Source organism: Typopeltis vanoorti, chromosome 9, assembly GCF_054136105.1.
Source record: "Typopeltis vanoorti isolate ZY-2024b chromosome 9, IOZ_Tvanoo_1.0, whole genome shotgun sequence".
Taxonomy (NCBI): Eukaryota; Metazoa; Arthropoda; class Arachnida; order Uropygi; family Thelyphonidae; genus Typopeltis; species Typopeltis vanoorti.
This window is the reverse complement of record NC_143557.1, coordinates 2,886,438-2,912,787: the sequence shown is the minus strand read 5'-3', so window position 1 is coordinate 2,912,787 and position 26,350 is coordinate 2,886,438. Positions and strand designations below refer to the sequence as shown.

General features: G+C 35.3%; 1 protein-coding gene across 2 annotated transcripts in view; it reads left to right on the top strand.

Moving 5' to 3' along the window:
• The window catches only part of LOC150102847 (uncharacterized), a 109,231-nt gene that overhangs the window by 38,155 nt on the left and 44,726 nt on the right, over positions 1 to 26,350 (top strand). For both annotated transcript variants that reach the window (XR_016548781.1, XM_090397600.1), the window contains exon 3: positions 7,027 to 8,638. Coding sequence is in view for 1 of the 2 variants with exons in the window: in XM_090397600.1 (XP_090253726.1) it covers positions 7,027 to 8,638 (1,612 nt within the window). In the remaining variant the exon portion in view is untranslated. The remainder of the gene's footprint in view (positions 1 to 7,026; positions 8,639 to 26,350) is intronic.

Sequence of the window (26,350 nt, the reverse complement as noted above, 5' to 3'; positions counted from 1 at the left end):
TAGGAACCAGGTTTCTGTATTTGTTGGACCACATAGATCGAGGCATTCGGTCTATGTGGTCCTCAAACTTTATCCAGTATATCCAGAGAAGCCCTAATTGGAAACAATTTCTCTTTCAGGGTTTGTTCCATCTGCCACCTGGGAGGATGCGTCTGGTAGGTTGTAGCTCCCACCTAAATTTTTTCTGAAAATGAATAATTTAATTTGTATAGAGGTATCTGAAGTGAATCCCTCAGATAATGCTCATTAAGCAAAGCACTGCAAGAAACAACCATATTTCATGTTTGATCAAAAGTTGAGCAGCTGAAATTGAATGATAAATTTAGTGACGCATCATGAAAATTATGGAAACAACTATCGTGTTAGAATAGAACTTTAGTTTAATATAAACCAAAATAAACAATTGATGTTTTGACCTTCACATAAAGGTCATCATCTGGAGTATACATATATATATATACAAAGAAACAAGCTACACTCTGATCTACATGGTATGGTAATGTTACTGATCAACCGTTAAAACCAATGGCCTGACCTCTGGTGAAAAAAAAAAACCTTACTACATCAAAGCTAGAGTCCTGTTTATTATTATCTGTTAGGTTACAAATTAAACTAAGCTGGAGAATAACACATCCACACACATGAAAAATAAATAAAATAAAATAAAAAGTAGAAATAAACAAAAAAAAAAAAAAAAAACTTATAAAAGTATATTATAAAATACAACGAACTGGTATGGATAGTGGCCAATAAAAGCTGAAAGATTGCTTAGTCCTATAAAGAATACACAACATATCATAAACAAAATTAAAAATGTAACACTCGATAAAGATGATTTATTAGTCAGTTTTGACATTTCTGCCCATTTCACAAATGTCTCAATCAGTGACACTATTCTTCTCCTACAGAACAAATTTCTGCCCGATATTATGGTTCTTTATCCACATACTGTGTTCCAGTTACTTTGTGTGGCAAAATAAATTTTGCCTACAAAAAGAAGGTACAGCCATGGGCTCACCACTATTCTCTCTCCCCCCCCCCCCCCTCAAATTGCTAAGTTTTATATGGAAGCTTTTGAGCAACATGCTCTTGATTTCTTTGCTCTAAAACCTACAGTTTGGCTTGGATACACTGATGATGTTTTCGTTATCTGGCCACACGGCCGCCAAGGCACATTTTTAGCCACTTGAACAAACAACATAAGCACATACAATTTACTGTTGAAATTAAAAATCAGAACTCGCTCCCTTTCCTGGATACACTGGTCACACATCTTCCCCCAGGCAGTCTATCATTCACTGTTTACCACAAGCTTATACATACCAACCGATATATACATGCTAACTCATATCACCTCTCTTTGCAAAAACTTGGAGTCATTAACTCCTTCAAAAAACAGAGCTATAACAATTTGCTCTAATGAACAAGCCCTTAAACAAGAATTAAAAATTATTAGCAATATATTTATAAATAATGGCTATAGCAAAAATATTATTAATAAAGTTCTTCATAAAACTTCATAAAAAAAATAATATAGATTATAGTAAAATAATCTATGATGGTACAGGCACCTGGTCAGAATGCCACAAGAGAGGCTCCCCATTAGGCCCTCTTTGCAAAGCCAGAGGGTGGGAGGTTACGTGGAAGGCCAAGGACTCGCTGGATAGATAATATCCAGAACCTTGGGTTGACACATCTGGGAGTCCTACCAGAACACCTGAGCTTGGTGGTGGAGGATCGTGACCATTGGAAGTTCATCTTGTAGCTGCTGTCCCCACAACCCAATTAGGAAAGTGGGCCTTGAAGATGGATGGATAGTAAAACCGTAGCTATCTCATACATTAAAGGTTATTAGAAAAAAATTAATAGAATCCTACACCATTATAATCTTAATGCCACTTTTAAACCACCTTTAAAATTAAAAAAACAAACATATTCATCTCCTCTGCTCCTATTAGCACACCCTGGAGTTTATTGCACTTGTAACTTACCTTATACTGGGGGAAACTGGACGTGCAATCCCTATCTGTAAAAAAAAAAAAAAAAAAAAAAAAAAAAAAAAAAAAAAAAAAGGCAGCACAAACGACACATTAAATTTAACAATTTTGGTGAAGCAGGCCTTTCAGATCGTGTTCTTAACATCCTACACCAAATTGATTGGAAAAGTACTTGTTCTTTACATCATACAGAAATTTTATGAAAGAAAATTTAAAGAAGCCTGTGAAATTTTGATTAACCACCCTAATCTTAACAATAATGGTGGCATAAAAATCCCTAGAATTTGGATGGCACACATTCAGCATGCTTAGCTTTCCAGCAAACCTGACTTCAGGACTCTAAGCAGTCTTTCAGCTTTTATTGGCCACTATCCATACCAGTTTGTCGTAATTTATATGTATACTTGTATAAGTATTTTTTATTTATGTTCTACTTTTTAGTTTATTTTATTAATTTTTTGTGTGAACATTTTACTCTCCAGCTTAATTTAATTTTGTAACCTAACAGATAATAATAATAACAGGACTCTAGCTTTGTAAGTTATTTTGCACCAGAGGTCAGGCCATTAGTTTTAACTGTTGATCAGTAACTTTAGCATACCATGTAGATTGAAGTGCAGCTTGTTTCTTTGTATCCATGTGTAGAAGCTTAAGTGCTGTGAGGACATCATATTGGAGGCTTAATGGATTGTATACAGCACTCAAAGGATTAAAACAGAATTTAATACTTCCTATATATTTTGTCTCAGTAAATGAGACATCTTCAGGGATTACAAAAAAAAAAAAAAACTAATGTAACATAAAAACAAATAACACACAATACTAAGCCCAACCACGTGGGTGACACTAAAGTCCTATCTAGGTTGAGCGCCCTTAAGCCTCCAATATGAAGGGTTCTTTGTATATGTGTATACACCTTAATGTGAAGGTTGAAACGTCGACTGTTTATTTTGCTTTATATTAAACTAAAGTTTTACGCTAACACAGTAGTTGTTTCCATAATTTCCATGATGTATTCTGATCACTGTGTAAGCATGAAGGAAAGGATAAACTTGGTGGAGAATATAAATCCCTTTCATTTTAATTCAGTTAGCTGAATTTCTTCAGATCTCCCTCTTTTTTGTGTGTATGTTAAACAATTGAAGGTTACGATGATGTTGACCTGGGGAGAAAGAAGGGGGAAATGCTTGGGGAGATTGGGTAAGTTATTTGTATGCAAGCAGTGCCTTGCTGAATACATTTTTGGAATAAAGTTGGCAGATTATTATTAATATTCAACTTAAAACTGCAGTTGCAGGAGGCCACTGACTTGTTATGGTATTTAGCAATAGCGCCACTGTGGCTCTGCATATATTCACCAACAGCGACGAATGAGATAGGGTAAGGATTGAGAAAGAATAAATCGACTAACATGTTTGAAGAGCTTGATGTTATAATTGTAGGGAAACACATGAGGAAGGCTGTAACAGAAGGAAGTAGATGGAATAAATGAGGAAGAGAAGGTTTGGAATGTTTACAGTTGTACTGAGAATGGGTATCTGCTGCTGTTTTAACAGGTCCAACAGAAAACAGAAGAATGGTGTTTGCCATTTGTTTGTAGAAGAGACAACTGAAAAACATCTTTATATAGAGATTGAAGTGAATTTGAGAGCAAAGTTAATTTATGAAAAAATTGCTCTTCATAGGATAGCATCAAGAATTTTTTGGGAGGTTTTAAATGCACCACTCCAAACGTGGGAACATATTTTAACGATGTGCAGATTTTGTATAGGGTTAGTAGTTGGGTAGGTGTGAAATAACATCTTGAGTGGAAAAGAATGCCTAGGTTTTTAGAGGCTGAGGAAGCTATGGATGTGATGTGTTTATGCCAAGATAGGCTGGAGGTGAAAGTCTGTCCAAACAGACAAAGAAAGAGATCTGATATTGTCTGGTGATTTGTGTATTACTGAGGATGGGTAAGCTCCCTTTTGCAAGAGAAAAGGCAGGACTGTGTTTTGGGCATTGAGTGGCCAATTATCTTTGCCCCACTGAAGGATGTTATGGAGATCAGAGCTTGTCATTGGTTGCAGATCACATTATTTGACCTCATAAACTACGATTGGTGAATGCTCGTGCAATGTCCGAAATATCATGCTCATACTAAATTGAATCTGCTTTACATTCAGTGTTATATCTCCATCTCCCCTCACAAGTTGAGGGACTTATAGAAAATAAATGCTGTGTGTGGGTAGAGGTCAGGAGCAGAGTAATCTGTTGATGTTCTTCTTACAATGCTGGAGGTTGTCGTTCTTTGGAAATGCTTCATGGGGCTGTTCTACAGACTTGAAGTAGACTGAATTCAAGATGACTAGGAGTAGTAGGTTTGGCGAGTATGTAGACTTTAGCAACAGCTACATAACATGCATTTAGAGTCCCTGTAGATGTGTCAGAAGTGGTAGTCATAATGAGGCTACTTATGCTGAACAGTGGCCATGTGTTTCTTCTATAGGAAATACCTGTAGAAGAAACACAATGCAGAAACTGATCTTTTCTGAGAAAGTGGTTGAACAGTTTGTTAGGGATGTCATTAATCAACCAAATGCCTTTTTCTGGAAAACAGTATCTGCATTGTGTGTGTGTGTGTGTGTGTGTAAGAGAGAGATAATGGATCAAAGTTATGACTTTAGTGACTGAATGGGGGATAATGGCAAGAGCAATATGTGCTAAGATTATTTTGGAAACTTGTTCTGCTAGACTATGCATTGTTTTTGGGTATACCAAGAGTGCCATAAACAAGATGTCAGGAAACATCATTGTGTGAGCAGAAACAGCTTATTAGTGCTAGAGGTTGTCGTTCTTTGATGAATCAGTCCATTAGATATGTTACTGTAAGTGAAATAACTGCACATCATTCAGGAACTAATATTATCTGAATGTACCATGCATTGGACTCTAAATGGAATATAACAGTGATTGCTGAAGTTTACCATGCTCGTCCAACAAAAACAAGCAGTTATGGCTAAGGTGAACAACTATAGTACACTAGAGGACAGGTGAAAGGTTGCATGGAGTGATTGGAAAGACAAGGACATGGCAACAATAACACGAACCATGAACCATCTTATTGATGCACAAAAGTGCAGTCAGTGGAGCAGCGCTGTTGGACAGTTTCCTGGCATTCTTTTAGCTTCTCGATACAAGTAGACCAACAGCTGAAGAATGCAGCCTGTCTTGTGTGAATAACATTGCTTTAATGTTATTAAGTACACAATTAAGTTAAAAGAAAAAAAAAAGTCGATTCGTGTTGACCATTTTCTTTGCTTGTGTATTATGACTATTTCAATAAACAAATGTTTACTGAAACATGATGGTAACTTAATGGAGATCTTCCCCTTTCCCACCAGTCAATAGATTTCATTCCCATTGAAATTCTTTGGGATATTTTTGACAGGAATCCACTGCAAGCAAGGTCCTTATCATTAAATACCTTCAGGAATTTGTGACAGGTGACTGTGGGAATTCATTTCTTGTGGAGTGTTGCTAGAAGTAGTGCAATACATGTAGGTAGGCACTGTTTTCTCTATTAATGTTTTGAATAATCCAACAGTCCTGAGTTGAATTATTCAAACATCAATTAATATAGAAAATAGTGCATAGTTATTGCTGACTGACTGTTTTTTAATGCTTGTAATGTCCATCAGCTAGCAATAACGGTGGTGCTTTCACAGGACCCCCCCCCCCCCAACCCACACAAGTGGTCTTAATGTACAAGGTGTGGCTGTTAAATAACGAGACTGGTTGCAAAAATGTGGTTTATTATTACAATTGTACAACTTAATTGTTATCCCCTTCAACATACTCCCGTCCTCTATCTATACACCCTTGCATATGAATTTTCCGTTGTTGGAAGCAGTTTCTGCTGTTGTCTGCTTCAGTAGTGCTGCTGTTTTCTCCTTTACCTCATCCACTGCAAGTCCGGCTGACAGTGGAGCCGGACTTGCAGGAGAAGATCATCACATGTGATGAGACATGGATTTTCCAGTATGATCCAGAAACAAAGAGACAATCGATGCAACGGAAAACTCCCACGTCACCAAGAATGAAAAAAAGCAGGAATGAGCAAGTCAAAACTGAAGGCAATGCTGATTTTTTTATTTTATTATCAATGGCGTGGTAATGGTTGAATGGGTATCAGAGGGTCAGACAGTTAACCAACATTATTACCTTGAGGTTCTGACCAAGCTGAGAGAATGAATGAGGAAGAGGAGACCTGATCTGTGGAAGAACAACGCTTGGATTCTCCATCAGGACAATGCTTCAGCCCACAGTGCACTGTCTGTAAAGTAGTATCTGGCTGATAAAGTGTTGGACCATCCACCTTACTCGCCAGACTTAGCTCCATGTGATGTTCAACTTTTTCCCAAGTTGAAATCCGCATTGAAGGACACCCATTTTTAGTCAGTGGATAAGAAGTAAAGGAGAAAATGTCAGCGCTACTGAAGCAGATAACACCTGATGACTTGCACCGCTGCTTCCAACAGTGGAAAATTTATATGCAACAGTGTATAGATATAACATTTGAAGAATATAACAATTAAGTTGTACAATTATAATAATAAACCACATTATTAAATAACCAGTCTCGTTATTTAATAGCCACACCTCGTATATGCAGGTCAAGGTTGCTACGAATGCAAAGTGCATATTAAAATTGCAGTACTGTTGACATTACATGGAAATGTGAAATATGTGTGAGGAGTGATATATTGAATCCACAAAAATGTTGTGGTTAATTTCAGAATGGACTATTCCAAGCTACTTCACTGTAATCTTAGTTACTATTTAAATATGAAATGTTCTATGTCATGGTGAATTTAAAAAGGCCAGTTGTTAATAAATTGATTTTTCTTGCCGAGTGATTTAGAAATTGGCATGATTATATATCTATATCTTTCACAATAGACTGCTAGTATGGTAGAAAAAACTGTTTTTTATATACATATGTTCTCACATTGTTTATCTGTTCACATTTGATTTTTTCCCCCTTTAGGAAAAGAAAAACTCGAAAAGGAGTTGAAAAAGCAGATTGCTGATCAACAAAAGGAACTTCAGCGTCTGCAAAAGGAACTAGATGAACTGAAATCTAGTAACAGTTCTCCTTTTAGTATTCCTTCTGATAGTGATGATGATGATGATGATAGTTTATCAGAAACTACATATATTTTAAGTTCAGATTCTTTTTCTGATAACTTGAGTTACCTATCTGATGCTAATAGCAACTCTTCTGATACATCTGGTTATGGATTAAGGAGGCGTACCCAAAGTTCCAGGTGGAGAGATTCGAATCACTTGCAAGATCTTGCTACACTTCTGTCATTTTTTCCTCCATATTCTCAGCAGTCTAACCAAGATGAACCAAATGTTTCAGCAGAATTATCAGAAAGAAACACAACTACTGAATATGGTGATTCAAATGAATCAAGTGCTGAAATCATTACTGTAGCTTCTGTGTTAGGTGATAGTTCAAATTTTAGTGAAAAGGACTACTTGAATAGTGGTGAGCCCTTGGATACAACTAATATGTCAAATGTGTATAATACTACACTTAGTGACTGTTCACTAGATTACCCACAGTCTGCTAATAACAAAGGAACATCAGCTTGTGAAGCTGATGAGAATGAAAAAACAGAGGGTGGTATTGATCACAGTTTGCTAAGAAAGCAAATTTCAAAGTTATCTGATACCTCAGATGATGAACAGGATACTTTCATTCCCAATGACCAAAAGAGAAAGAAACCTGGAAAAATTGTTAGAAATCATAACTGGAGAATTGATAATTCCAGAGATAACATTCCTGTTAAATTACAAAGTACATCTTTTTTAGCTATAGATTCTTCACATGGTACTCTTTCAAAAAAGGACTTCTCTGTGCCAGTTCAAAATATCAAAGAACATAATGTTTCTTTAAATAAGAATAATAATAAAGAAAAGAATTCTGGAAAGAACACTTTTTCTCAGCATTGTAACTCAGTGGCGTCATCTTCATATACTCTACATGGCTTTGCAGAAAGAAATACCAGGAGACTGAACAGAAAGCGCAGAATAAATGGCCTTCCTTTAAATGCACAGGTGTCATCTCCCATTTCTAATTCATTAGGAAGCAAAGAAGAAAAAGTGGAAGATAAATTATCTTCAAGTAGAATTTCCAAAATTAGGAATTGTTTGTCAAATAATAAAGATATTCATTCCAACATGATAGAGGTTGGAACTCAAGTTTCACTTGAGCCAAATATATACAGTAGTAGCTCTTCTCACTATTTAAGACAAGGAAGGAAAGCTGACATTTCAAATTTTAATGCTAAACCTCTTCATAGAGCAGTAACTTTACTTGAAAGATGTGTTGATAATGATCCTGATTGGGAACCAGTAACACCAAATTTTAATCAAGGCAGTCACCTGCAAAATTGTACTACTTCACCACGAACAAGAATGCTGGCTACGTTGTTATTGGAACTACAGAATGATGAAGGTGAAGATAAGGATCCCACTTGGGAGCCTTCGCACTGGCCCGAGAGTAGTGATGATACCATTAGTGATGATTGGGAATCTGACACTAGTTATGAGGTTGAGGTACCACCAAGAACTCATGACTTATTAGAAGAGTAAGTTTTTAATAATTTTTCTTGACTTTGTACAGAGTTAAATACAAACTTACAATGTCACTTTATACAAAGGATGTGTGTAATTTTTGACAGTTAATAAACTAAAAATTACATACCTCTAATATTTTAGACATTAATAACTTTTAAAAAATGTTCATCAGTTGTTTAGTTTTGTCAGCTAAGCACAGCATTGTTTGCACTAACTATGCAATTAGTAATAAACTGCTAACTGAATACAGGTGCTGCTTGGGTTCTGATTTCATGGATATGTAAAATTCCCATAAAACAAATCCTAACTACCATAGATGTACATGCACATTTGTGTATGAGTGAAGTAGTATGCATCTTTGGTGGTCGAATGCCTAAGATTGCATTTTCTGGAATTTATTATCTTAAATTTCTTGTAGCAAGAATGGTGAGTAAACATAAGTGATGGGGAAATGTTGCAGTAATCCTTAGTGTGTCAGCTGGAATCTAGAATTAATTGCTGCATCTACAATTAACATTAGAAGTCAGTGCTGACAGAACACCACATTGTGGAATGAGTGGAATTTCAGTAAAGTCAGGTAGGTTGGTTGCAACAAGATCCTCTGTCTACACATTGGTAGATTTTGTTTGTATCTGAATATGTTCTCACAACCAACAGGCATTTAACCATCCTGGAAGAAACCACCCAGAAGGGAATTAAGATAGGTAGGAGTTGAGTCAGACATCCATTTCCTTCAGAGGAAATGCTGATCCTTTTTGGCAGATGAATTCATTGCTGTATAATATCTGCATTTTGCTTATAAGTGGTTTAAAGTGCCAAAAAATGAAGTTTTCAGGCTAGAGCTAAGATCCAATTTACTTATTTTCTATCATGCAATTTGGGTGTTTTTCAGTTATGTCAGGCATCATAGAAATGCATAATTTCTCTTGAGGGGACAGCTTTGAAACAGTTATTTTACAGACCAGTCATTAGGTAGTTTACCAGACCAAATTTATTGGTAATGCTTCAGTAGGATTCCAAGTTTGATGGGGATATTACATTATTCTGCCTAGTATACCTGGAGGAAGACAGTAATATTGGGAGGTAGCACATAAAGGCCTCAATATATTAAAAATCTTATTAATTACATATTATTTTATATAATTTGTTTAATTTAATATTATTAAATATTATGCATAATATTTGCCACATGCTGTATATATAAAACCAACTGCTGTGTCTCCACGATACCCTGAGGAATTCTATCCTATTTTTCCTCTGCTCTTAAATTTCCATTGAAAAATATTAGTTGTGTATGTTATGTATACTTCACAATTTTGCATTTAGGAGTAGCCTATGAAAGTTTACCTCATCTAGTGATAAAATATAACCCATTGGTAAAGGGTGGGGTAGTGGCCTCTGAGTTTCCCACTTTGTTCAAGTGGGACCACAGCACAATGTTTGAGAAACATTGTGCTGTGTGCCCTAAATTTTAGTCACACCTCTGGGTCTTTATCTTGTTGTCTAGCTAGCATTAAACACCTGTTCATAATAGTGCATTTTTAATATTTTGCTGGTTTGCACTTGGCACTGAACTAAGTAATTGTGAAAAACAATTCAAATTGTAACTGAACAGAACTAATGCTCTTACTTGGTGCCCTTTATGGGGTGGATAACAGTGAAGTTAATTTAGAGAAGTCAGGCTATTAGGTCTCAAAATGATATTCTCCCAGATCTTTGGTAGATTGATGCAACCATACTTGTTTAGGGTAGGTGAGTGCTTCAGAGCTGATGATTCTCTGACTTATGATGACAATTTGTGTAACACAGCTGTTGACTTCCATCGATTTCTATGTGAAGGAGTATCCGGAGCATGGTCTGTTAGTCCCTACTTGCCATAAAATTGATTAGGTGTAATTTTTGTTCATGCATATGTTAACTGATGTACAAGTCTATTCAAAGTAATTTGTGAGTCTATGAAAATGAAAAAAAAAAAGAGATATTGCGACATCCTCTGGTGCCCTCCTTCAATGAGTCTTTGGACTCCCTGGCTTTATACACTCCAGGATGTTCAAGAGGATTTAGCAATATCTTTTTTTTTTTTTTTCATTTCATTCAACCTAGCTACCTTCATCTGTTCTAAAGATTATCTACATCCTGTAGTGTTCTTTGTGCCTGCACTTTGGACATACTAGTAGATCAGTTAACATCCTTGAACACAAAAAATTACACGTAATCTGTATGACAATTCAGGATTGGAAGACCATGCTCTGAATACTCCTTCACATAAGATTAAATGGATAAAAACATCTATATGATGTTTTTATCATATAGAATACAGTCTCTTGGACCTGTGGCTTCTACTTTTAGAATGAGCATCAGCTATGAAGTACTCTTAATTTAAATAATGTTTATATCGTCGAAATGAAGCCTATTGGCTCTTTATATTTAAGTAACTTAATGGTTGCACCTTTTTGACAACTCTTATAACAGAGTATATAAGTTCTTTTCGCTATATTTATCATATAGAATACAGTCTCTTGGACCTGTGGCTTCTACTTTTAGAATGAGCATCAGCTATGAAGTACTCCCCATGGTTGCATTAATATACCAAAGCTCCAGGAGACTGTCCGAGACATGAAAGCCTAACTTCTCTAAATTAACTTTATGGCTGTCTGGTCCATAGATGATTCTGGGTAGAAAGCCAGCAAAATATTAGTCAATTTAAATGTTATTTAAATTAAAGGGATATTAAATCCCACATTTTTTTTAAAACCGAATAAGAAACTCAAAGATTGGAATCAGAGTTTCATGCTGAATATAATAAACTATAAAAGTATTGGCGATTACTAGCGTGAGCTAAAGCAAGTAGGTCTTAGTACAATCACAGGCAACTCACAGCAAAGCTGGTAAAGTTCTGATCGCTATTCTTGGTATTTTCCATAATGTAAAAACACATTTCCTAGGAAATGATTCCAATCTTTGAGTTTCTTATTCGGTTTTAAAACAATGTGGGATTTAATATCCCCTTAATTTAAATAATGTTTATATCGTCGAAATGAAGCCTATTGGCTCTTTATATTTAAGTAACTTAATGGTTGCACCTTTTTGACAACTCTTATAACAGAGTATATAAGTTCTTTTCGCTATATCCTTTGGTATTTATTTGGTTCCTGACTCACTGATAAAGCCTCAAAAAAGACTTAAACTGGTCTGGGTAGTGACCTCCCACCATAATGTAATAACAGCATACATTTCCTAGGAAATGTGTTTTTACATTATGGAAAATACCAAGAATAGCGATCAGAACTTTATCACCTTTGCTGCAAGTTGCCCAAGGTTGTACTATGTACTAGGACTACTTGCATTAGCTCACGCTAGTAACCGCCGATACTTTTATAGTTTACTATATTCGGCATGAAACTCTCTGATTCCAATCTTTGAGTTTCTTATTCAGTTTTAAAACAATGTGGGATTTAATATCCCCTTAATTTAAATAATGTTTATATCATCAAAATGAAGCCTATTGGCTCGTATAGCAGAGTATATAAGTTCTTTTCGCTATATCCTTTGGTAATTATTTGGTCTAGCTGCTCACTGATGAAGCCTCAAAAAAGGCTGAAACCGGTCTGGGTAGTGACCTCCCACCATAATGTAATAACAGCATACATTTCCTAGGAAATGTGTTTTTACATTATGGAAAATACCAAGAATAGCAATCTAACTTTACCACCTTTGCTACGAGTTGCCCGAGATTGTACTACGTACTAGGACTATTTGCATTAGCTCACGCTAGTAATCGCTGATACTTTTATAGTTTACTATATTCGGCATGAAACTCTCTGATTCCAATCTTTGAGTTTCTTATTCTGTTTTAAAACAATGTGGGATTTAATATCCCCTTAATTTAAATGTTTATATCACCGAAATGAAGCCTATTGGCTCTTTATATTTAAGTGATTTAAATGTATGTTTTTCTCTCTTGGTGTTTATACCATGAAGCATTATGAATAATTGATACCTAAGCCTTTCTTTACATATTAAAACTTGTTTTTGCTACTTTTGTTCTATTTGGTTTCTGTTCAGACCATCTTATATTAGTTTTGTTTGCATATTTTTAATACTAGCAATTTTATGTATTCTTTTATGATTATGCCATGATACTGCCTGTTCCATTCCTCTAATCTTTGCCAAAACATTTGTCTGCTGTTTTTAGTCTTCAGAGAACTGCTTTATTTCCAACCCAACTTTAAGATACATTAAAATTTGTTTCATTACTACCTGTTCTTCTAGTTAGGTGTTTTGCTTGATTCCTCTTATTCATATAAATTTATTCAAATGGCTCACTATAGCTTTACTTATTCTGTTATGTTTTCATATTGAATGGGTTATCTTTACTGAAAAGTGTGCTTAAATAATTGAAATGTTTAAGTTGTTCTGTAGATTCTTCATAGAAAATACAGTAGTCTGTGTTCAGTGTCCCATGCTTGTTTTTAAAGTTTGTGCTTTTATTACTGGTTTTTGTTCCAAGTTTGCTATAGCAGTTATTCAATTTAATTATTTCTGAAGTTTGTATGGATTTCTTTAGGAGTATAAAGAGCTGAACTTGCTACCTCTGATTTTGATATCAGGTTTAGTGAAGTTTTTATGAAGTGATCATCTAGATGGATCACTTCATAATGTGATCCATCTAGATGATGAATAAGAGTGGAGGTAGTGTGCACTCGTCTTACACCTGATTTTAACATTTTTCCATACCACTTTCTTGTATGCATCCTTCAATTCTAATTTTGACTTAAAAACAATATATTGCTCTGTGTATAATGTTTCATTTACACCATATGATTGTTTTGAATGCTTTTCTCTTTGGCATCTTTTCCAGATGAGACTTAAAATATAATTCCTTGTTATATTCACAGGATTTAACATAAATTTTCCAACAGCTTAGCCTGTAACCCAGTATTTCCTCCAATTTTTGTAGGCAAAAGTGCACAATCTTCCAGTCTGACTCGGTGTTTGCACTAATGTAATATTTCTCATAATAATGTGGCTCTTTATTTGTGTAGCTATAATCTAAAATTGTGAGTACTAAATACAGGGGGTCCTAGAGTTACGTCGGAGATCCGTTCCTATGGACCGACATAAGGCGATTTTCGATGCAAGTCTGAATTGCCATAGCCTAAGTTACTTACCTAACCTAAAACACCCTAAAGTCATACGTATATATAAAGAAACATACATACATACATACATACATACATACATACATACATACATACATACATACATACATACATACATACATACATACATACATACATACATACATACATACATACATACATACATACATACATACATACATACATACATACATACATACATACATACATACATACATACATACATACATACATACATACATACATACATACATACATACATACATACATACATACATACATACATACATACATACATACATACATACATACATACATACATACATACATACATACATACATACATACATACATACATACATACATACATACATACATACATACATACATACATACATACATACATACATACATACATACATACATACATACATACATACATACATACATACATACATACATACATACATACATACATACATACATACATACATACATACATACATACATACATACATACATACATACATACATACATACATACATACATACATACATACATACATACATACATACATACATACATACATACATACATACATACATACATACATACATACATACATACATACATACATACATACATACATACATACATACATACATACATACATACATACATACATACATACATACATACATACATACATACATACATACATACATACATACATACATACATACATACATACATACATACATACATACATACATACATACATACATACATACATACATACATACATACATACATACATACATACATACATACATACATACATACATACATACATACATACATACATACATACATACATACATACATACATACATACATACATACATACATACATACATACATACATACATACATACATACATACATACATACATACATACATACATACATACATACATACATACATACATACATACATACATACATACATACATACATACATACATACATACATACATACATACATACATACATACATACATACATACATACATACATACATACATACATACATACATACATACATACATACATACATACATACATACATACATACATACATACATACATACATACATACATACATACATACATACATACATACATACATACATACATACATACATACATACATACATACATACATACATACATACATACATACATACATACATACATACATACATACATACATACATACATACATACATACATACATACATACATACATACATACATACATACATACATACATACATACATACATACATACATACATACATACATACATACATACATACATACATACATACATACATACATACATACATACATACATACATACATACATACATACATACATACATACATACATACATACATACATACATACATACATACATACATACATACATACATACATACATACATACATACATACATACATACATACATACATACATACATACATACATACATACATACATACATACATACATACATACATACATACATACATACATACATACATACATACATACATACATACATACATACATACATACATACATACATACATACATACATACATACATACATACATACATACATACATACATACATACATACATACATACATACATACATACATACATACATACATACATACATACATACATACATACATACATACATACATACATACATACATACATACATACATACATACATACATACATACATACATACATACATACATACATACATACATACATACATACATACATACATACATACATACATACATACATACATACATACATACATACATACATACATACATACATACATACATACATACATACATACATACATACATACATACATACATACATACATACATACATACATACATACATACATACATACATACATACATACATACATACATACATACATACATACATACATACATACATACATACATACATACATACATACATACATACATACATACATACATACATACATACATACATACATACATACATACATACATACATACATACATACATACATACATACATACATACATACATACATACATACATACATACATACATACATACATACATACATACATACATACATACATACATACATACATACATACATACATACATACATACATACATACATACATACATACATACATACATTAATTAATTAATTAATTAATTAAACTGTTCACCTGCACTTGTTTCCCTCCTTTCACTTTTCAATGTCGCAACAATCTTTTCACCTTTTCTTGAATTAACATGAGGCTAATTGGGATATGGCGTTGATGCTGGTCTTCCAGCCAAAGAACAAGAAGCCTTTCCATCTCATTCATGAGCCTACTACGTTTTTTTCGTAATCACAGTCGATTTCATGGGCGCCAATCCTTTCACGTGTTGAAGGATGCAAACTTTATCCTTGATAATAGTCCCGACTGTGGTACAACTTGAGTTTAATGCGCGGCCGATGTTCGTTGGCGTTTCTCCCTTTTTTGCCCTTTTAATAATGTCTAATTTCACTTCTAATGTAATAGCTTTCCTTTTCTTCGACACACTGCAATCGGAAGAGTCTGCCTTATGTTTGGGAGCCATATTGAAGGGTAAAAAGTCACAAAAAAACACAAAAGTGAGAGAGTGGATGTAAACAAAGCATGTGGTACCCAAAGAGTGTATGCTGGGACCCAAGCGATGCCACCTCTCCCAAACAAACACCGTGTAACGGTGTATTCTTCCGCTGCGCTCACAAACAAGTTAATTCGCAACGTTTGAATTTTACGTTGCACTGCTTCAAGTCGAAATTTATTTTTAAAATTATTTATTTGGTTACCGCCGTAAAGTCGAAACGACGCATGTCGAGGACCCCCCCCCCGTACACTTAAATCCCAGTAGCTACAAAAATCCGTTTACATTACAAATGACTGTACTGTCTAGACAGTAGATACTAAACAAATATCTATCTGCACATTGATATCATTGTCAGTTTGCCCAACGTTACAAGTAATTAATAAGTTGGAATGGATTGGAGTAATATTGAGTGGAACCACTACTAAATAAAATAGGTAAGTATGTTTTATCATAATTTGTTTTTATAGTACAAAAATTAACTGCAGATTAGAAATTCTAAAAGCAAAAATTTTTTGCACACAATTATTAGTGTCTATGCTTCCTTTGACTATTGTGCACATGCATAGCTTAGAGGGAACATTGAAAAACCCAGCTTGTTTCCCAACATTATTATTAACACCAGACTTCCATGAAGTCTAAAGACTCATAGTGGGAGGCAAACACTGTTATACACAGTCTATCAAACTGTGCTTTAAACTCATTCTATGTATCTGCCTTCACCACAATGTCAGGCAAAACATTCCACTTACCAACCACTCCATGCAAAGAACCTACTCCTTATGCCACTGCTCATACCATTTCCAGGTATGTCCCCTTGTTCTCCTCCTTTCTCCATTCTATGAAAATTTCTTCCACATTAACCTGATAACTCTTTATCAATTTAATGTCTCAATCATATCTCATCTCTTCCTCCTATTCACAAGGCTTTGCAAACTGCATTTCCCCAATCTGTTCTCACATCCCAAAGATCAGTTAAGACTGTCTTCTCTGGACCCTTTCCAACATATTCTCATCACGAAATCCCAGAGACCAAATATGTGCACAAAAATCCATATGAGGCTTGATCAAGACCTTATACAATGGAACCAGAACCTCTTTATTTCTAGAAGTTAAGGATAAGTCTTCAAAACTTGTCCAATATGACCTCTGAATTTCAGATCCTTGTCCGCTACCACTCTAAGGTTCTCAACTTCCTCCAAAATTGTCTCGCCAAGTGTATACTTTGCATCCCATTGTTGCCTTTCAAATTTCAGAACCTTACTTGGCAACAGTGATTTGAATTGATATACTGTTGCTATATCACCAAATGTCTTAAGAGAATGTTACAGGGAGTTATCATCAGCCTTTACCTACCTGTTTAACAAGTCTTGCAACAGTAAAATTCCCAAAGGAGTGGAAGGCAAAATTGTTCCGCTTCATAAAGGTGATAAGGCTAAGGCAACAAATTGAGTTCCATACTGTTGCCTACTTATGCAATCTGTTAAATTTCTCCTGTAAGGCCACATCTGCTTGATTCATCACTCTCGAGTTTTGCATCTGTGAACAGTTGTACTGTATATCACTAGTTAAACCTATCTTAATATCATCATTATTATTATTATTATTATTTTGGGCGACTCCAGGAGTCCTTAGACTCATCGAGGGAGGCCCTAAACATCATGTCCACACAACTATGCGATTACATTCTCACAGTATCTATCATACCTTGTCTTGAACTCGTTCACCGTCATAGCACCCACAACAGACTCTGGCAGCTTATTCCCCTCATTTACCACTCTAAAAGTAAAGAACCCAGCTCTAACACCCCTGCTAACCACACTCTTGCCCAGCTTCCATAGGTGTCCCCTAGTTCTCCCACCACCAGTCCTGATCTCAAAAATATCCTCTGAATTAATCCTATAGAATCCCTTTAGCAATTTGAATGTCTCGATCATATCTCCCCTCCTCCGCCTATCGACTAGTTTCTGCAACCCACAATTCTTCAACCTGTTCTCATATGGTTCGTTCCATAGACCTGTTATCATCTTAGTCACTCGCCTCTGGATCCTCTCCACCTCCTCCCCATCAAGAAGGAACCGAGGTGACCAAATCTGGGCACAGTAGTCGAGATGAGGTCTTATCAAGGCTCGGTACAGTGATACAATAACTTGCTTGTCTCTGCTCGTCAAGGTATTTTTCAACAACCAAGTGAGTTGATGAGCTGATTTAGCTACTTATGCAGTGTGCCCCCTAAACTTCATCTCCCTATCCACCAACACTCCCAAGTCCCTGGCCTCATCAATCTCTTGGAGTACAGTTCCACCAATGTGGTATACTGCTGCTAATCTTTTCACCCCAAAATGCATAACCTTACATTTTGTCACATTAAATTGACATCCATTCTCCTTAGCCCAGAACTCCAATCTATCTAAGTCATCCTGCAAGACTTTGACATCTTCTGCATTTGCTATTGCCCTACCCAACTTTGCATCATCAACGAACAAATGAATTGTTCCACTTAGATCCTTCCCTATATCGTTAATGAACAGATTAAACAGCAGTGGTCCAAGAACAGAACCCTGCGGCACACCACTAGTCACAGGCTGTCTTTTGGACTCTACTCCTGAATAAACTACTCTTTGATATCTTTCCATCAACCATCCACCTCGCCAACCCTATATCCATTCCCATATGTTGTAGTTTACGGATTAGTATTCCATGTGGTATCCTGTCAAACGCCTTTGCCAGGTCCAGCAGTATCACTGTAAACCCATTTCCCTTATCCAGTTCAGCCGTCACCTTGTTATAAAACTTGAGCAAGTTACTGAAGCATGATCTACCCTTCACAAAGCCATGCTGTCCCCTGTACAGTATCTCGTTTTCATCAATCCATTCCTGTATTTTTCCCTTGACTACTTTCTCTAAGACCTTGACAATGACTCCTGATATGCTGATCGGTCGGTAATTTGCAACCGTAGTCTTGGATCCTCCTTTATGCAGTGAAACTATTTTCCCCTCTTTCCACACCTTCGGGACTAAGCCAGACCTGAGACTCAGATTAAACATGGTCAAGGGCACTGATAATTCTTTAGCCGCTTCACGCAAGACCCGTGCCGGTATACCATCCAATCCCACAGATGTGTTCACATTAAGGTTCTGTAATAGACTAGTCACCTCCACTTCATTCATCACTTCCCGTATAAACTAATGGTTCCTTCATTTTTTCAATGTCACCACCTGGATGATATGCTTTTGCAAAGTGCACGCTCAGTAACTCCACTATATCGACTGATTTAGTGACCTCCTTACCGTCGTCATTCCTTAAAATCATTTTACCGTGTACAGTTTTTTTTCTTGCTTGCAGCATAATGAAAGAACTGTTTTGGATTCTCTTTTGCTTGCAAAGCTATTTTCCTTTCATAATCGGCTTTTGCTGTTTTTACCACACTCGTTACCCTTCTGGCCTGTACTTTATACCGTTCGTGTGCCTGCAGGTCATCCCTTTCTTTAAATTCCCTCCACAGTTGTTTCTTTTTTTGCAGCTCAAGCTTAATGGTGTTATTCATCCATTTAACCCTTACTTGTTTTTCTATTCGGACCCTAGGTATACAATCAGCCATTACCTCCTGTAAATGCTCCTTGACCACTTCCCATGCTCTGTTGACGTCCAGCCCTTGCAGTTGTACATGCCATGGCACTGATCCAAGCAATCTCCTAAGCTTGTCATACTTGCCAGCATGGTAATTCCACATATACCCTGTCTTAATCGTAAATTCCACACCTTTAGCCACCTCCCAGGTCAAGACCTTATGATCACTCTCACCAATAGGTGGCAACATGGTCGTATTCATTACAGTCAAATTCTCAGATGCTATTACCAGGTCAAGCACTCTCACACCCCTAGTATTTTCAATTACATGCTGTCTCAGATAGTTATCCCTTAATAATTGAATAAAATCCTTTTCCTTCCTCACATGTGTCCTCTCCTCCTTCCAATCAATTTGTTACCATAGTTGAAATCCCCCATAATAATTACCCTCCTTCCACTTATTTCATCAATTTCCCTATGCATACTATCCCCACCATCTATTCCATCACCTGGTCTATAGCAGCACCCAACAGTATATTTTATTCTGCCAGTGTCAATCTCACACCAAATAGCCTCAAATGAGCTCCTTTCACTATCCTGCGATACAACTTCAATTCTCCTTGGCTGCAGTTCATCAGCTATCATCAATAATACCCCTCCCCCCATTTTATTCTCTCTGTCCCTCATAAACACACTATAACCTACACATTCTATCCCACTAACTATATCTTCTTCCATCAGCCATGTTTCACTAATGCCAATAACCTGTGGCCAGGAAGAGCCAATCAAGGCCAAAAATTCTTCCTTCTTGTTCCTAATACTCCTGGCATTAGTATACATGAAATGCAGTGATCCCTTAGTCCCACCCCTATATTTATACGTTATTCTTAATGACCCATTCCCATTTTTTGTCCTTAGTGCTGGCTCGGGTACATTATATACATTTTTACACTCATCTGTCTCACTGATGTCTGCATATCCATTCCCCCCTCTCCTTGGTAGTTCTAGTTTCCCTGGTTTTGCACATCCATTTTCCCTTCATTCAGCAACGCTCTTTCCAGTCTCCGCACACCAAGTCCATTCAAATGCAGGCCATCCATCTTGTATAAGTCCTTTCGCCCTTCAAACTCATTCCACATGTCCATGAATTCCACACCACACCGTCTGCATAACCTACTCATAATGTCATTTGCAATTATGGCCCTCCTCCTAAACTCCTCTCTGTCATACCGTGGCAACAGACTAACCATTCTAACTCTGTCACTCTTTTCTTTCGCTACCTTTAACAATACTTTCAAGTCCTCTCTCATAAAAAATTTATCACCTTTCAATTCATTCGTACCTGCCACAATTATTAATTCTTTCACCCTCTGTTTTTGCACTCTAATACTCTCACTTACATCCTTAAATTTCGCACCCGGTAAGTACGATTTAGTTACACTGCCATCTATCACCCCTCTTAATAACGAGTCACCATACAACAATCTTTCCTTCATTTCAGAAACTCTCTCATTCTTGCACTGTTTTTTTACGTTATCCGAATCACTCTGGAAAGAGTTTTGCATTTGCTCTAATTGCCGCTGCGCATTTTGTATCACTGCGCGCATCCTAGCGATCTCACTTCCTACAAATAATTCCTCATTATTTTTATCATTTAAACCATTTTCTCTCTCAGTATGGTTTCTTTCACTCTTTCTTAGATCACCGCTCTCATTGCCATCTTGTTCATCGCAATTCTCTATCAAGCCACTATTTTCACACACATTCTGGCTTTCTTCAACCATAACTATCTCACTACCTGACACATACTTCAACTCCTCACTTTGCTTACACTTTCTACACATTCTCCCACCACTATCACTTTCAATCCAAATTCCAGCCTCATTCGGGAATGCATACATCCCACACACATCACATTGGACAAACTGTCTCACGTTATAGTTTTTGTACAATGGCGTCGTATTTTTGGACGCCATTATCTTATGTCGCATTGGCGCCATATTCAAATCTATGAAACGTAACTTATATACTAAATTAAATAACGTAATTCACACCAAAATCCCACAGACACAACAAAGCTACCAAAATTAGGCAATATTACGTTATGATTTTAACCTATATTCTAATTTTTACTCAAAATTGTACTTAGCTTTCGGGAGCTCTCTGAATACGCAACCATCCATCTGGCCCTCTAGTAGGCAAAAAGATCAAATCATTTATATATAAATTAAATAACAATAGTCCAAAACTGACCCTTGCAGCACACTACTAGTAACTTGCTTCTTTTGAGATAGTGCCCACCCCCCTCCATACAAAGTTTGCTGATACCTATATGATAGCCATTTACCTATTCAACTCACTAGTCTATCATACAGTTTCATCTGCTTCAGTTTAGAGACAATTGGGTGTGTCAATCCATCAAAAACCTTTGCAAAATCTAAGTATACCACTGTATATGTATCTCCCTTGTCCAATACATTTGTCACCTGGTTATAGTACATAAGAAAGTTTGTAAAACTTTTAACAAGCTCATGTTGATAAGTACAAAGAATACCATTGTTATCAACTCACTATTGTATCCTATATCTCACCAACCTTTCCAATACCTTAACTAAAACTCCTGATATACAGATTGACCTATAATTTGTTACCTTAGCTTTATCACCAACTCTGAACTGGTTTTCCCTTTCAGTCATTTCTGACTGAAAGGGAAAATGGCCTACCAACTACTAGAAAGCTGCTAGTTTCTTGGCTAAATGATAATTGGGGCTGTGGATTCCTCAAACTATCAGTAGTGGTGTTTGTTTTGTGTATTTCTGGCAGGCCATAAATTCTGGGAGAGTGAGCATAATGTAACAGTTCATTTCTTCTGGCCAAGTGATCACTGACTCGATTAATTCTGTTTTCTTTTTTGATGCAGTTTGTAGAATTGTAGTTAACCAGTTTGTTCATTTTTTCAATGTATGTTGTCTAATCAATAATGACAGTAGCATTACCTTTTGTTTGCCTTGGTAATGATGTCTTAGTTATTACTTAAAGATTTAAGGGCTAATTTTTCCGATTTGGCTAAATTGCAACTTAGTTGCCTATTATAATTTAGTATATTGGATGTTTCCATATTTTATTAGCTGTATTGGAGGGGAGGAATTTTAGATCTTTTTGTGTGTAGATAAAGTAGTTTGTTTACTGACCTTGTGATAGCATAGTTTGTCCTTTTTTTGCAGAAGCGAGAGTTCTGGATAGTTTGGGTTGTGGCTAGATATATTGATGACTTGGCCATGGTCTGTTGGTGGTTGGCTGCTCATCTGAGCATGGCGTCTGCGTTGTCTGTTGCTTTCTTATTGTTTTAGTCTGGAACATTTTGTTTCTACATAACATGTGCTTTGCCATGTCATCTATAATCATAGAATATTCAAAATACAGTAGATGCCGCTTATTTTGATCATTTTGCGACAGTCGCTTTTCGATAACAATAACTGGCTGATAGCATTAAACAAAGGATATAAAAAATTGCATCATTTAATTTAATTTATTGTTATAAACAACTTTTTAATAAGCAACAGCATAAAATTTATTTAAAAAACTTATCTAGTGTTGTGTGTCACTTTTTTGAATATAGTAGTTCATGAATAAATTGCTCATACTCATAATGGCTTTCGAAGTTTGTTGTGCTCTATGTGGCACACTCTGACAAAGTATTCGTGGAGTTTCTTGCATCTGGGCATTGGTTGGAGGAGGTTCTAAAATTTGTTCTTCGATACTTGTATTAGGTTCACTTTCTTCTATTAGTTTCAAGGTTCTCATCGGAAGCAGCTTGACATGTTTCCAACACTGTCATTGTAGCCACCACTTCAATGTTGTTATCAATATCCAACCAATTTTCAAATTCTTCTTTTGACATACCATCTGGGGTTTTATCAAAAATTTCATTTGTAAGATATTCAAATTCTTCGGGAGGAGTAGTTTCAGAGTTTGTCTTAAAAAAATCTTCCTTTTTGGAAGCAGTTTTTAATAGTCTTCTCTGAGACTTGATTCCATGACATTGCTACCAATTGCAATGCATCAAAAAGGAAATCTTTTTTTTTTGCAATTGTACTTGCATCAGATTGGTCTTTTTATATAATCAAGTTCAGCTATAATGCTTACACTTCCCTGTGACAAGCTTTAAAAGCTCTTATGATGTAGTGTTCAAAGGCAAGAAAATTACCTTTGTGTTCTTTAACGATAAATTGTGTGTGTGTGCAGTGCAGTTGTCTACTAACAAGACAATTTTTTGCTTTAATTTAAGATCCCACTTAACCAACCAATTGTTCAAAATGTCAGTCATCTAAGCATTTGCTCTAGAACAGGAGCTAACATTCAAACTTTTGACACCTTTAAAACACTGAGGATTTTTATTTTTTCCAATCACTAGGAGCTCTTGCTTCACACTTTCATATTATCACAACAAAGAACTGTCACTCGCTCTTTTGAAGATTTTAAATCCTTTAGTACTTTCATTTTTAAACAAATAAGTATGCTCAGACGTTGCACGAAAATAGTCCTGTTTTGTCTGCATTGTAAATATCTTTCGGAGAAATATATATATATATATAAAAGCACATTTTTCATCACCATGGATACGTTTGTACACAATATTCTCTCGCTTTTTCTACCTGTTAAACCATCTATCAGTCACAGTGAAATTTTCTTTGCTCATTTTTTTTGCAAGTTCTTTTGCTTTTTGACACATCCAAGGTCCATTAATCGAAACATTCTTTTCACGAACATTACTAAACCAAATTTTTAATGCTGATTCAACTTGAGTATCCTTACCAGATCGGGCTCTCTTCCGATCCATGTTCTCATTAGTAAGAGCTGAAATTTCAATGTTTGATCTGTTTTTTTTTAAGATCTTACACGAGTGATTGTGAAATTGTTAAATGTACAGCCGCACTATGCTGACTCATTTTGGGCAACTTATCATAGCACTCCAAAATTCTTTGTCTTTATTGAAGAGAAAAATCTTCAAGATTTATCTCTTCGTGTTTTTTACTTGCTTCTGCCATAATACTAAGGGCTGTTTTAACAAGCACTTAAAAGTCAAATTCACTTACTGAAAGAGAGCACAAAAATAAACTCAAAATCACAATTAGACTATATTTATATCCTCCCTCCCTTGCATTTACCCGGAATCTTTAAGATTTACGGAAGATTAAGATTACCCACCTGCATTTACCTGTAGATATAAGTTTTACGGAAGAATAAGATTAAAGGAAGATTAACAAAAAAAAAATCAATCAGATTTCGACATAATGTTCTTTGTCACATTTTCTCCTGATTAACCCTTATTTCTTAGAATTCTAAGACGCAAAAGGCTAATGAACATTCAAGGATTTTGATAACAATAACCAGAACTTGGATTATAATAGAAGGATTATTTTTAATTTATTTTAAATAACTGACTGATTTTAATAACAATAGCTGATTGAGAATATTATCTGCAATCACAATAAGCAGATTCTACTATATTGGAATTTATGTAGTTCACTAGCTCTAATTTTAGTTGTAAAACATTTTCTTCTGTTGGTTTCTTAATTGTAAGTAAAGTAATTTTTCAACTTGTGTTTTTGTCTTCATAAATTATACACAATGAATGCTGGCCACCATGTAAATCTTGAAAGAAAGAATTATCATTCAAGAAGTTTCTTCATTTTTAATTGAAAACTAATTACTCCTTCCTTTTCCTGACAACTATTGCCTGATTTATAATCCTTATGAACATTCTTTAGCAACAGTTCACCTGTTTCAGTGTTTGTCTCAGTAATTTCTATCATATCAACATCTCTCCATTGATACTTCAGTTCCACTGAAGTTGAATTTATTCTAGTACTTAGTTTCCACTGGGCAAAATCCAAGTCATGGTACTTCCATTTTTTTTTTAAATTGAAGTGTATGAGGAAGAATTCATCATAAAATATTATTACCAGAATGACATTTCATTTAAATGTCTTTTGTAAAATTTTCAGCCAAGTTTCATAGCTTTTGTCAATACAATTATAGGAAAACACAAAAAAGAGAACAGTTCAATTGAAAGCACATGTGCACTGTTGGCTGCAGGAGAATAGCTCCATCTACTTTAATATATTTTCAAAATAAATTGCAATAAAATATAATTTAATTATTATTATTCAGCATGGAGTCAAGAGACTCATCGTGTGAGGACCTTCCTAGGAAACACAGTCTATCATACC